General features: G+C 31.8%; 2 protein-coding genes across 2 annotated transcripts; both read left to right on the top strand.

The window, feature by feature from the left end:
* Window positions 1-9,662: 9,662 nt before the first annotated feature.
* Window positions 9,663-10,596, top strand: LOC116027836. Its single transcript, XM_031269596.1, has 4 exons — window positions 9,663-9,737; window positions 9,822-9,866; window positions 9,965-10,063; window positions 10,233-10,596. The coding sequence occupies exons 1-4, from the start codon at window positions 9,663-9,665 to the stop codon at window positions 10,389-10,391; spliced, it is 378 nt and encodes a 125-aa protein (XP_031125456.1). The 3' UTR covers window positions 10,392-10,596.
* LOC116027062 (spindle assembly abnormal protein 6-like) lies at window positions 10,493-13,792 on the top strand. Its single transcript, XM_031268489.1, has 10 exons — window positions 10,493-10,652; window positions 10,917-10,973; window positions 11,173-11,309; window positions 11,411-11,470; window positions 11,553-11,630; window positions 11,989-12,062; window positions 12,542-12,612; window positions 12,850-12,926; window positions 13,002-13,050; window positions 13,308-13,792. Exons 1-10 carry the CDS (start codon window positions 10,493-10,495, stop codon window positions 13,310-13,312), a joined length of 768 nt encoding a protein of 255 aa, XP_031124349.1. The 3' UTR covers window positions 13,313-13,792.
* The last annotated feature ends 424 nt before the right edge of the window (window positions 13,793-14,216 follow it).

The following is a 14,216-nucleotide window of genomic DNA, read 5'->3' on the forward strand; positions in this document are numbered from 1 at the left end:
TCATATTATAAAAGGAAGATTCAGCGTAATATCATAACCTTGTAATATGATTTCTTACTGGGCAGTGGAAGAAAGGAATGAGAGAACTGCCAACATGAGTAGACGAGGGAGGTAAGTGCAAAATGAAGAATTATAATTTTTTTTTTGTCACCATCCATTGTATTTATAGGTAGGGAACGTGAGAATTATAAATTAATAATATTAGATTCCTTTTTCAATTTACCTCTTAATCAAATATTATTTCAGTTGCCAAGGACCTTGTGGTTCAGTGGCATCAAACCCTTCCATTTATATGGGAGGTGGTGGGTTTGAGCCTCAGTGGAGGCACTACTGATTCTTGTGCTTTAATAGGTTGAGAAAGTAGTTATGAACAGATACTGCATTGTAATAGAGTCAGTAGTATTCAAAAAAAAAATATATTATTTCAGTCGATTAGGAATCTTTATAATTTTCCATTAATTAATAATATTCGTTTCCTTTTTCAATTTGTCAATAATTATTATTACCAATTATAATTAATAGATATTATTTAATTTTCATGTAAAATTTTCTTACCAATTAAGCTTTACTAATTATTTTACTAATAAATTATGTAATTAAATATTAACAAAAGTTTGAGCGGGAAAAAATTTGGAAGGATGATGTTACTTTTATATATAGTATAGTATAGAAGTATAGATTATATATAGATATATAGATTATATAGATATAGATTACCGTGTATAAGTGACATTAATATGCTAACATTTGTTACGATTTAATGAACAAATTAATTTAATAAAATAATACTATGTAAGCAAACAATTCGTGTTAATTAGTAGATTATTACCATTTGAGAATTAGTTAGAAATGGTTTGAAAATAAAATATAATAAATATTTGATTTAATTTTACATGGCAATAGCATTAAAATTATTAGATATTATTAGCATATATAATATAATATGATTGATATTCATAATTTTTGTATCTCAGCCCGAATATGAGTACATTTAGGTGTATATATATAGATTTTTATTCAAATGTGGTCGTGCCCTTACGTGCGGCCGTGCGGTTCACACCACTCAATGTTAAGAAATGAACCACTCAATGTTACGGAATGCACCACTCAATGTTCGTAACATTGAGTGGTGTGAACCGCATGGCCGCACGTAAGGGCACGACCACACCTGAACATGACCCTATATATATATATATATATATATATATATATGGTGTTGCACCTCATTTTATGCTAAATACATTAGGAAAAATAGTAGTGGGTTCATTTACCTTTTGTAGATTTTTCTAATACAATATTAATATTAGCCCAACTGTCACTATAATATTTATAATTTTATTAATTTTTTTTTACTAAATTCGAAAATCACAAACGGGGTATGTTACAATATATATATTTTTTAATGTGTTGAACTTTTTATCACCTAGGGTGTTGTACTTCATTTTATGCTAAATACATTAAAAAAATATAATAGTGGGTCCATTTACCTTCTGTAGATTTTCCAAATACAGTATTAGCCCAATAGTCACTATAATATTTATAAATTTATTAATTTTTTGCCAAACTGTCACTATAATATTTATAAATTTATTAAATTTTTTACTAAATTAGAAAATTACATACTGAAGTACGTTACGGTATTTTTTTCTAGGGTATTGTACCGTATTTTATGCTAAATACATTAGAAAAAGATAATTGTGTCATTTGTAGATTTTCCTAATGCATTATTAGCCCAACTGTCACTACTATATTTATAAATTTATTAACTTTTTACTAAATTAGAAATGAATATGCAGATTCATGTTACAATCAATATTTTTTTTTCAAGAATTTTCTAAGAGCTTGTTGAATTTTTGACCACCGAGCTAGGGTGCTACATCCTATTTTCTACTGTACTATATATATTTATGTTGTTACTCTTCTAAAACACCCAAATAAAAACCACTTCTGATCTGTTGTTAGAAATGGCTGCCTTAAATTCAAATTGCTCAGGCGATTTTGTCCACTGACCTGCACAGAAAAAATGGTTTGTATACACTAAACCCCAATTTTATACTTTTGAAATAAATTTAATAATAAAAAATAACGTGTTGCTTACCCGCCTGTTATCTTTCTTTCTTTTTCTTTTTCTTTTTCTTTTTGAAAAACACTTAGCCTGTTATCTTGTGTGTTTAGATGTTGGTTGATTTCCTGTTGTTGATACTAATGAACTTGTTTTATGATATAGGAAATTCCCTTCTCAAATTTGTGGGAGGAGTTGTTCCAAAAAAGTAAAGCTTAGGAATTGTTTAAAGAAAGTTTGGAGCATGGAGATGACAGAAACTAGAGATGGTTTGTGTTTTCAGAACAATTGGGCAAAGTTTGTGAAAGATAACTCTATCACAAATGGAGATTGCTTGTTTTTCTCCTTTGGTGGTTATGGCCTGTTTGAGTTTGTCTTATTTGACCAATTTGGATGTGAAAAGATAGTAGTGAGAGATGCACAACCTCAAGTAAATAAAGAGGTGGAAGAAGAAGAAGATGATGATGATGATGATGATGATGATGATGATGTTGTTAGTGATGATGACGACAACGATAATGATTGTGGTGACAGTGGTGATGAAGGTGATGATAGTAATTTTGTTAATGAGGCGGATAAGACTAAAGTAGAGAATTATGGTCGCAATGAAGATGACAGTAATTTTGTTATCGTGGAGGATAAAAATGAAGTAGAGGAAGATGATGAAGAAGTAAAGGCACACATGTTATTGGGGCTTACAAAGTCTAAACAAAAAAGAAACAATTCTTGTAAGTTACTTTTGGTTCTTGATTTTTGTTATGTTATATGTTTTATATGCTTTGGCAATAAGGTTTTTTTTTTTTAGAAGGATTCAAGAAATGCGCGGGTGCAGGTGCAAGGGGGGAAGTTCTAGCAAGAAAAATAATAATGCTTTTGACCGTTTTGGAATAAAACTTTCTCCTCACGGCAATACATTCATCCAAAAAACCCTTATTTTGTGACAAAACTAGGACAAAAAAATCAAGGTGCTTTGGTAATAATTCCAAACATTTCTTATCAATGAGAAGTAAAAGATTGTAGAAATTTCTTGTGCTGAATAAAATCATGTGTTTTTCAATATTTTTTGCTGTATATACCAATGAATGTTATTAAGGACTACAATATTGCATTGCCTCCCACTTTAATCCTGCGAGACACGAGCGGCCAAGAATGGAAATCAAAGGTTAAGAATTGGAGGGATGGGAGGACATGGCTGAGTAGTGAAGGATGGCAAAGTCTATGCCGAGTGAACCTTGTTGACAAAGATGACATGTGTATTTGTGAGTTTGTGCATCCAAACACAAATGACATGTTGTTACAGGTCACTATTGTTCGAGGACAAACTACAAAGACAACATAAGGTAGCCTACTAGCTACAAGACTATTTAGTGGCTATTATATGTTTTCTAGTCTAGCCTAGCCTGCTAGCTAGATGTGTTTGTTTCCTTAACGTTTTGATGGCATATCATAGCCCCCCTCCCCTTTCTTTTGAATCGAATGAGAATAAAGATATTTAAAAAGCATCAATGTTCTTTGTTGTGATTATATACCCCAAACTCCATTATTGAGGAATTTAAACTAGATGAGCCCAAGCAATATCTTTAGGTCAAGAAGTTTGTGCAAAATTTAGATCCTATTCAATTTATTTGAGGTGAAGTCTTTAAAAGAAATGAAAATATGACAAATAAAAGGGGAATCTAGGATTCCGAAACTAGGACTAGCTCTAAACTTGTGTGGGATGCATAAGACCTTAATTTTTAGGGACACATATCAAAAATTATTAAAATGGATTTTGTCTGCTGGCCTACCCACCTCATCGTTCTTCAGTAATTTTGCATCCGTTGCATTGTCATTTATAAGGATCCTTACAATAATACAATATAATGGTAATATAATGCAACAAATTACAGTCAAAAAGAAAAAGAAGACAACCTGGGTGTTGTACCCCGTTTTCTTATATGGTGGTAATGGCTTGTTTGACGTTATCTTGCTGAATGAACTAGATAAATGTGAAAAGAATAGTAGTTACGGGAGCAACACCATATATATATATATGAGACAGCAAAAGAGGAGGATGAACAACAAGCACAACCCTGCAGATATAAAAAATTAGAATTGAAAGAGTAAAGAAATAATTATAATAACAACATAGTCTAATCAAAGATCCGTTTGTAGTTATATATCTTTGACTCAATTATTTGGGGACTCAACGAGATTTTTGAACCCACTTTGAGCACATTAAATGGTTGAGTTTTATAACCAATCTGATCTAATTGATAAGAAACACAAACTGAAGGAGAAAGGAATACTATTTAATTAGTGCTATTTAATGTTTATGTAGTCTAGCCTAGGCAAGATGTGTTTGTTTCCTTAATGCGTGTTCTGATGGCATAGCCACCCTCCCGGCCTTTCTCTTGAATTGAATGAGAATAAAGATATTTAAAATGCAACAGTATATTCAATGGTATTTATAACTTTAGTGTGGTTATATACTCTTGATCGAGGCGCCGATAACCTTGTGGTCTAGTAGCACGGAGTGGCTCTAATCTTCCGAATAAGAGGATATGTGTTTGACTCTTTATGCTTCACTAGGATGATGGGAGGTGGTGACGATATTAACTAGTACTCAAACAAAAGACTCATATATGAAAATAAAAGAGTTAATTCCATTTCTAGTCTTATATTTATAGGTGGTAGTCCACTTTAAGTCCTTTTTATCATAATATCCATTTTTTATCTAGTATTATTGTGGTATAATCATTTTTTGTTCTTTATCGATAAAACAATTTAAATATCATTAATCCAAGGGTATTGAGATAATAAAGCAACAACTGTACCTGCCCTAAACTTGAGAGGGGTCACATAAGACCCTCAACTTTTAGGAACTCATATTTTGAACTATATATTAAAACAAGTTTTGTTTATGAATCTTGTAAGGTGGACCATGGTCCTAAACAACGTATAAATTGTGTATTTTTAGTAATGAAATTGTGAAAAATAATTGAATGAGAGAAATTGGCCTAAACAAGGAAACCTTTTATTATTAATCAATTGCTCTTAAATATTGGCCATTCATGTAATTTGAAATATTATTATCAGTATTTAGCATTAAGTATGATTGCTAACTATTACGAATACAATTTATTTTTATACATTAGGTTTCACAACGGTATATATAATTTTATTTATTTATTTTACTAAATTAGAGAAAATTAGTAATAGGTACAATATAATATCTTTTTCTAGAATTTTCAAAGTGACAAAGTATATGGAAGACAACATAAGGTGTTGCATTTCGTTTTATGGTATATACACTAAATAATCATAGTAGTGGATCGGATGATATACCATTTCTTGAATTTTGTAATACGTTATTAGTATGACTGCCACTATGGTATTTATAATTTTATTAATTATTAAACTAAATTGGAGAAGCATAGTATACATATATTGCTATACTTTCTCAACCCACTGAAGCCCAACAAAGTCAACATTGCCCCCACTGAGGCTCGAACCCATGACCTCCCACTTAAGAAAATCACTTCATGCCGCTTGACCACAAGGCCTTTGGCATTTTCAAGAATATCTTAAGAGTCAATTGTTATTTCAAAAAAAAGAAAAAAAAAAGAGTCGATTGTATTTTTGACTTCTTCAAAATAAGAGAGTAATCAATAATGCAAGAGACAACATAGTGTGTTGCACATCGTTTTCTTCTATACACATTAGATAAACATAATAGTAGATACTATACCTTTTCTAGAATACTCTAATACATTATTAGCAAAAATATCACTATTATTTTTATAATGATATTAATTTTTTACTAGATTAATTAAACTTAGTAATAAGTACAGGAGTTAATTCCATTTTTAGTCCTAGATTTATATGTGTCAATCCACTTTTAGTCCTTTTTTATTATAACATCCACTTTTGGTCCTAGTATTATTGTGACACGACCATTTTTGGTCATTTATCTACAAATCAGTTTAAATATGGTCTTCAATTATGAATGTTTTTTAAAAAATAAACATAAAAAATATAGTGGTTTAACATATTTTGTATAGAAAATGTTGAAATGTCTTTGTATTTAACGATATTTCAACGATTTTGTTCATGGAGGACCAAAATTGGTCATGCCACAATAATACTAGGACCAAATTATGATGGTTTAATAAAAAAGGACTAAAAGTGGATTGTCACCTATAAATCTAAGACTAAAAATGAAAGTAACTCTAAGTACAGTATGGTACTCGTATCTTTTAATTTCTTAAATTTCCTAAGAGCCAATTGTACTTTTAACTCACTTAGGGTGTTGCACCTCATTTTCTTCTATATATATTAGAAAAATATAGTAGTGGGCCTTATAGTTTCTCTAGAATTTTTTAAATACATTATTGACAGATGTGTTAATAACGAATAAAAATTCAAGAAAAAGTGTAGGACCCACTACTATATATTATTTTTAATATATATAGTTGTCACGATAACATATACATGATCAACATAGCTGTCACTATAATATTTACAATTTTATTAATATTTTTTACTAAATTAGTAAAGGATAGTATTAAATACATCGTTACAGCATCTTTTCTAAATTTTTTTAATTGCCAGTTATATATTTTACTTATTTAGGGTGTCGCACCTCGTTTTGTGCTACTATATATTTATGTTGTTGTTACTCATCTAAATCACCCACATATATATATATATATATATATATTAAAGCATCTCCTATCTGTTGCAAGAAATGGAATGCAGAAAGTTAAATTCTACCTGCCTTTGATGTTTATGGCCTGTTCGATACTCGGGTGATTGGAGTTGATGACCTAACTGATTGGGATAAGGCGATACTAAGGATGGATGAAGATACACAAACTCAAGGAGAAAAGAAGACTATTTTCACTGTAATATTTATAATTTATGATTTTTTATTACATTATAGAAACATGATAATAGGTATGGTATCTTTTCTAGAATTAGGGTTTTGTACCTCATTTTCTGCTATATACATTAGTGAAACGTGGTAGTGGGTACGTCTTGTATCTTTTAAAAATTCGTTTAATACATTATTAGCCCATTTGTCACTGTATAATGTATATAATTTTATTACATTTTTTACTAGATTAAAGAAACATAGTAATATGTTGTGATACCCCGGTTATTTGAATAATTTGTTATAAATATTGTTATTTTTATATATGCTAGCATTGCACGGAATAAATTTGTTATTATATTTTAAGAATATTTGGATAAATTAATTTTAATTATTATTAAAAAAAAATCTAACAATCCATGTTTAATTAATATTTTTTACTAAATTAGTGAAACATAGTATTATACATACGTTACAGAATCTTTTCTAAAATTTTTTAATTGCCAGTTATATTTTTTTAATTTTATTTTGCTTTCCTTTATATCCAAAATTCTAAAAATATTATAGTTTTTAATTCCAAACCAAATGTGATTTACTTAATTAGATCCATATGAATTCCAATACCTTGGTGCCTAGAGTTTAGGTAACCGCTCTTTACGCGCCATAAACCCCAATCCTCAATGAAACGACAAATCACACACATTTTAATATCACCCTACACATTACATCATTTACAGTTTACTGTAAATTGTAAACCAAAATTTCAAAATTCAATTACCATATATATATATATATATATATATATATATATATATATTCAAGTTTAACAAAACTAGTAAATTATATAAACGATTTGTTATTGATTTATGGATTGACATATTATGTATTTGATTATTTATTATTTACTATTGTGTTTAAAAAATTACAAATACATTATTATATATTTAAACTATCCAAGTTATTTTAGTATACTCTTATTATCTTTTATATTAATTTTTATTTAAAGTTAAAATTTTTTAAAAAAAATTGGCAGGCCCCAACCAAGGCCTGCTGGCTTAAGGCAGGGCGAGCAGGCCAATCAACATTAGGCCCGTATTTTGGCGGGCCTTTTAGCCCGCCCCTGCCATATGGCGGGCTTTGGCAGGCCCTGTCCCGCTGGCCATTTCAACAGCTCTACTAAATACATTAGAAAAAATAGTAGTGGATCGATTTACTTTTTGTAGATTTTTCTAATACAATATTAGCCCAACTGTCATTATAATATTTATAATTTTATTAATTTTTTTACTAAATTAGAAAATCACAGACGGAGATATATTACAATATTTTTTTATAGAATGTGTTAGAACTTTTTACTACCTAGGGATTTATACCTCATTTTCGGCTAAATTCATTAAAAAACATGGTAATGAGTCCATTTACCGTTTGTAGATTTTCCTAATAGATTATTAGCTCAGCTGTCACTATAATATATATTAATTTATTAATATTTTTTACTAAATTAGAAATGAATAGTCATAAACACGTCACAATACGTTTTCTAAAATTTTCTAGGAGCGTGTTGAACTTTTGACCACCTAGAGTGGTACACCCTATTTTCTACTATATATATTTATGTGGTTACTCTTCTAAAAACCCAAACAAAAACCATCTCTGATCTGTTGTTAGAAATGGCTGCCCCAGAATTCAGATTCTGCAGGAAATTTTGTCCACTGACTTGCACAGAAAAAATGGTTTGTATACACTGAACCCCAATTTTATACTCGTAAATTGGATAATCAAAAGGTGTTTCTTAGCCTAATATGTTGTGTGTTTAGATCTTGGTTGCAATTTCCTGTTGTTGATACTATTGAACATGTTTTTGTGATAGGATATTCCCATCGGATTCAAAGACTTTGTGGGAGGAGTTGTTCCAAGGGATGTATTGCTATGTAGAGATATTATTTCCTTGAAAGTTTGGAACATGGAGATATTAGAAACTGAAGATGGTATGTATTTTCAAAATGATTGGGCAAAATTCGTGAAGGATAACTCTATTCAAAAGGGAGATGTCTTGTTATTTACATATTGTGGAAATGATTTGTTTAACATTGTTGTGTTTGATGGGCTTGATCAATGGGGAAAGATGGTAGTAACAGGTGCACAAACCGGTGGGAGAAGGCATTCTATTTAATTTAGTGCCATTATTTGATGTTTTCTTGATTTAGCCTTGCTTGGTTGGTGCTAGCAAAGTATATGTAAGCTTTATAAATGATATCAAATATAATGCCAATTAAAATATTCTTCTTCCCATTTCTCTTGTTAATTCTCATCAAAGAATTAAATTAAACAATAAGGAGTGCAACAATAAGGAGTGCGTTAACTCACTTATAAGTAAGGGGCACGTGTCAACATTACTTGTTATGAAAAATGTATTACTTATTCTATTATAAGTAATAAAAATTGTATTCTTGATTAGTGTCATATCTGAACATATAAGTATGACATTTGCATGGTGCTTTGATCCGACCCGATCCGTCTCACGAATAAGGATATGTGAGACGGTTTCACACAAGTGTGACCCATTTTATTTTATTAATATAAATAAAAATAATCATGCCACAATAATATTAAGACCAAAAGTGAATATTCATAAGAAAATGAGTTCTCGCAAAAAATGGAATTAATTCAAAAATAGAATGTACTCTATGCAAGTATGTTTTAAAATGTTTATTTGGATTAAACTGCCAAATTGGCGGGTAAAAAATGGAGCGTCTCCTCAAACTCTCACAATTCAAGCTTCAACTTCATGCCCTAATTTCCGACGTGAATGAACTCAAAGTAAAGCAAATGTTAATCCCAATCTTCCTCGATCTCTCAAAACCTGAAAAAAAATCTCAAATTGATTGTATTGAACTGTTGCAGGAAAGAGAACGCAATGCTTCTGATCAGCTCCAACTTATGGCCCAGGTTCATCTCTGTCACTCTAAATTTTCTCTTAATGCTCTATTCGTAACTCGTAAGTGTATATATATGTTTGAATGAGTGTTGAAATTGGCATGTGACAGAAGCAAAAGCAAACTGAGGAAGAATTCAACAGAAAGTTGGCTGGACTAAGTACGGAGTTGAGTTTGTCGAATGAGCTAAGGCAGAAGCTAGATAGAGAGGTGATTGCACATGAGGTGTTTGTAGGAATTGCTGTTTCAATTGAAAACAAGTCACTGCGCTTTAGTAAAACTGCGTTGTTGGAATTATATAAATTTACAGTACTTAAGGGGTGATTTGATGATTTGTGTCATGAACTTTATACATTTTTGTCGTGTGAAATGGTGGCAGGTGAGATGTCTACAAAACGAGAATGATTTGCTTGAGATCCAGCAGAAAGAACTGAAGGGAACCATTAACATCATACTTGAATCAAGAGAAAGTTTCATTAAGGCTTATGAGGTTCACTTGTTCAATTCTTTTTCCATACTCAACCTTCTTTTTGATTGATGGTTTTATCAAGTTGTGCATCATTATAATTTCACTTGTGTGAGGTTTTGTTCTGCTTCTTTTCTGCCACATTTATTGATTTGCAGGATTCCACATGTGAAATGAGACGGGCTATTGAAGTCAGGGATAGAAAAATTGAGGTTCTGTCTGAAAAGCTAAAAGCTCACTCCATGTTGTTTGATTCCATTGAAAAGGAGGCTTCTTCCATCAAGCAAATCATGGAAGACACGCGCAATGTTCTGAGTGCAAGAGAGGAAGTAGGCATGTAGCTTTTGTGGGTACTAATTGAAAATTCTTGGATGGACCAAGTCTATATGTGGGATCCTAGACCAAACCAGTATAAAACAAGGCGCATTTATCATTCGAACCATGTTTAACATAATCACAAGTACACATGTCTTATTTTCTATTGATTTGCTCTAGGGCCCCACATTTAGACCAGTCAATTCAAGCATTTACTGTTCTGATTCGCTTTGTTTGCATTCCTGTTTTCTTTTCTTTTTCTAATTTCTCTTGCTTTTGCAGTTGCTGAGTTAAAGAGTAAAGTTGATGAGGTTTCAACATTTGAGAAACAATTTGTAGGTAATTTCATCCCCCATGTGCTCATGGAATCTGGCTCACTGACATAGACCATGTACCAATGGAACTAATGGCTTATCTAGCTAAACAGCTTTCTATCATTTCCAACATTTCAATGAACCAAATGCGTGATAATTTAAATTGCTACTCTGCATATGATATTTGTATTTTGTAAGTCTACCATATATAATTCTGCTCGCAGAAAGGATAAATAACCTGGAAAGAGAATTGAGGAACAAGGAACTCGAGCTTAGGAAGAGAGACATGACTATTCTGGGTCTGAAGTTGAAAGTTGAGGCAGCAGATGTTAAAATGGAATTCCAACCAAAGATTGAGGAGATATCCATACAAGCAGTTCTTCATTCTGATTTATCAACTTTAAATAACGACCTTTCTTATACTGCTTTAAATAATGAGAATTCTTTCTTAACTAATTATACCTTCAGCAAGATCTGTCTGTGAAGGAACTGATCATACAGAACTTAACGTCAGAGAACAAGGTCTGTGTGAATCTGATGGACTGTTTCTGTTCCAGAGGACTTGGTTTTAACTTATGGATGCTTCTTGATACTCAATTGTCAGGAATTACATTTTGAAGTGGCCAGTTTAGGTGTGGTCATGAAGAAGATCCAAGATGCTCTCTCACGTATGAATGAAGAGGTTAGCTGCTATTTTCACTTGAAAAGCTCCAGTTGAAACTTGAAGTACTTGTAGATTTAGCTTTTTGAGAATTTTGCAATGTGAAATTATGTTTACTGTTTAGTACTTTTAGTAACTTGGGCTTGAAAGAACTACAACCTTGATGTATTTTTATGCCACTAAGCTTTAAACATATATACAATTGGTACTTTACATTAGCCTGATGATCTATGCAATCATAGGGTCCTTTCTCATCATTAGTTTAACTATTATTGAGTCTATATTAGCCTCTTTTAATATAACCTCTTTGTTGTGTTATGTAATACTTCATGTACATTTGTTTTTAACTAATTTGAAAGTGTCTTGGATCTTATGCCAGGACAGAAAAACATTCACTATTGTGCTTGAATGCCAAGAGGAGTATGTAGCTAGTGAAAAGGGGGAAGCTTTAAGGTATAAATACTAGTGAACTTTGCAAACTTTTGTATTAAAAGTTGAATTTCTAACTTATGTAATTAAGAAAATAGTTGAAAGTCCTTACTTAGCAAGAACTTAATGTTGAATGTGGATTTTTTAAAATGAGTATGTTGTTTCATCAAAAACTAAGGTTGTATATCTTTTTAAATACAAGCTTCTTTCTTGCATAATAAGCCCAATCAACTAATGATTCTCAACTTTAGATACTCTTGAATTTATAGCAGAACAATTCTTGGTGTCAAACTTACAAATAGCTGTTAGCTAATTGCATATAAATGTGTGTTCATTTTAAAGCAAGATGCACAGCTTGAGACTGAATGTGGAGATAATCCAGTTTAAGAATCTAACAGATGCTTTTTTTCTATTCCTGGTGGACAAACTCAATAGGCAAGATGCTGAGCTGCATTAATGTGCCTATTTTTAATCTCCTAATATTCTGAAATATTTCACACCAGGGCAGAAGATGAAGTTCAAAATGGAGAAGAAAACCTCCATGACAAGTCTTTTGTTACAAAGGACAACACAAGTAAGTTGTGTTATTCAGTTTTTGCTTTCTTATCAATCTATCTTCTGGCTTTGCACCTTTACTGCCTTAATTGTATAGAAACTCATTTTATCACCTAGGAGGCATAACATCTTTAGCTGGCATCTTTGCAATTTGTATGGAATCAAAACTGTCAGGTCTTGCATTAGCCACAGTTCCTTCTTCATGTCTTTGGTACGTATTAAATTCATTCAAAATTTCAATGTTTCATTAATGCAGCTTCACCAGAATTTGATGAGGGTTTAAAAAACAACTCCTTGAAGGAGGATGGCATGTCTGATTCCTATGTATCAGAGGCAAGTAGATACTGATAATGTTCAAAATGATGCTCTTAGTTCCTGCAAACTAATTATCTGTGGAAAACATTGCAGTCTGCTTCCTTAGTACATCAATTTGAAAACTGTGCACCAAGCCCATCAGGTACTGAAGCAAAGCCATGAACTCATCAGCAAGGTTATAATGGGATTGCCTATTATAGTCAGATTGTCATCTAAACAAGCCAGCTCATCAACTACTCATATGGATATTATCACCCTGGATATCAATTCTTGTTAACTATTGCCCTTGTGCTCCAGGAGTAGTGTAATTACCCAGATAATAGCCCTGTTTGCCACAATCATCATCTCTGTCAATTCCTTTTCATTGTCTCATTTTAGTTTCCGTTCCTTCTAATGTAGGATGAGCTTACAGCCTCGGCAACCCATCTAAGTTCAGAGTCCTCAACAGCACAAGAAGATAAGCCATAAATCTGTGAGATTCAGTCTTCTATCCATTTCCCAATTCGTGTTTTTAAGGTTAATATTACATATCAAGGAATTTATCGGATCATGGTAACATAAAGTGTCTAGCATGTACATAGAGCTTTTGCCTGATGCTCTGCCTACTCTAATAACCACAGTAAATTCTCCTCCATGCATTCTGCAACCATTTCTTTGTTTAGCTACTTTCTGTATCCTTCTCCTCCCCAAGCAAGTACAGTTCAACCATACTAAGATATTAAAACATTCTGATTTGTTTTCTTATACAATTCTGTACATAGGTGTGAGTTGTGGTTGTGGTTGTGGTATGTTTTACACAATGTCTGTTATGGTTCCACCTTGGGCTTGGCTTGTAGGCCATAATTTGGGCCTATTATAAAATTTAGCAAGTTTAAACTTCAAAACTGTGTTCTTCAGTTCTTGAGCTTCTCTGTAAAGCCCAGTGTTGACAAGTGAATTGATTTTTCTGCCACATTTGCATTTGAAGATGGCAATGGTAGGGCTGTTAGTATGCTTAATTTGGATAAATTGTTCAAATAATGTCTTGTTTGTAAAATCTAGGAAAAAAGGTTCAAATATACCCTTTGTTGAATATAGCCTGGAGATAACACTACATAAGCACCCTCGAACTTTATATAAGAAGTCAATTAGGTCTCGAAATTTCTAAAAGTTGTAATTAAGCACACTATGTCATTTTGGTTCATAGAAATCTAAAAACTGGTTAGTGACCTGTACTAGTAGGTTGTTAGGGTTCTGACGATGTTCCGGCTAACCTCAGAGCAAAAATCGGTGACCAACAAGTCGCTTTCTTCAATGAAGGTGACTGTT

The sequence above is a fragment of the Ipomoea triloba genome, chromosome 8 (genome assembly GCF_003576645.1).
Source record: "Ipomoea triloba cultivar NCNSP0323 chromosome 8, ASM357664v1".
In the NCBI taxonomy this organism is placed as follows: Eukaryota; Viridiplantae; Streptophyta; class Magnoliopsida; order Solanales; family Convolvulaceae; genus Ipomoea; species Ipomoea triloba.

Excerpts from the sequence above, each read along its gene's own strand:
- LOC116027836 (XM_031269596.1), top strand. The coding sequence starts at position 9,663 with ATGGAGCGTCTCCTCAAACTCTCACAATTCAAGCTTCAACTTCATGCC. Across the intron at positions 9,867-9,964 it reads AGCTCCAACTTATGGCCCAG|AAGCAAAAGCAAACTGAGGA; the intron begins GTTCATCTCTGT and ends GGCATGTGACAG. Across the intron at positions 10,064-10,232 it reads GGCAGAAGCTAGATAGAGAG|GTGAGATGTCTACAAAACGA; the intron begins GTGATTGCACAT and ends AAATGGTGGCAG.
- LOC116027062 (XM_031268489.1), top strand. The coding sequence starts at position 10,493 with ATGAGACGGGCTATTGAAGTCAGGGATAGAAAAATTGAGGTTCTGTCT. Across the intron at positions 11,310-11,410 it reads TCCAACCAAAGATTGAGGAG|CTTCAGCAAGATCTGTCTGT; the intron begins ATATCCATACAA and ends AACTAATTATAC. Across the intron at positions 12,613-12,849 it reads TGTTACAAAGGACAACACAA|CTTCACCAGAATTTGATGAG; the intron begins GTAAGTTGTGTT and ends TCATTAATGCAG.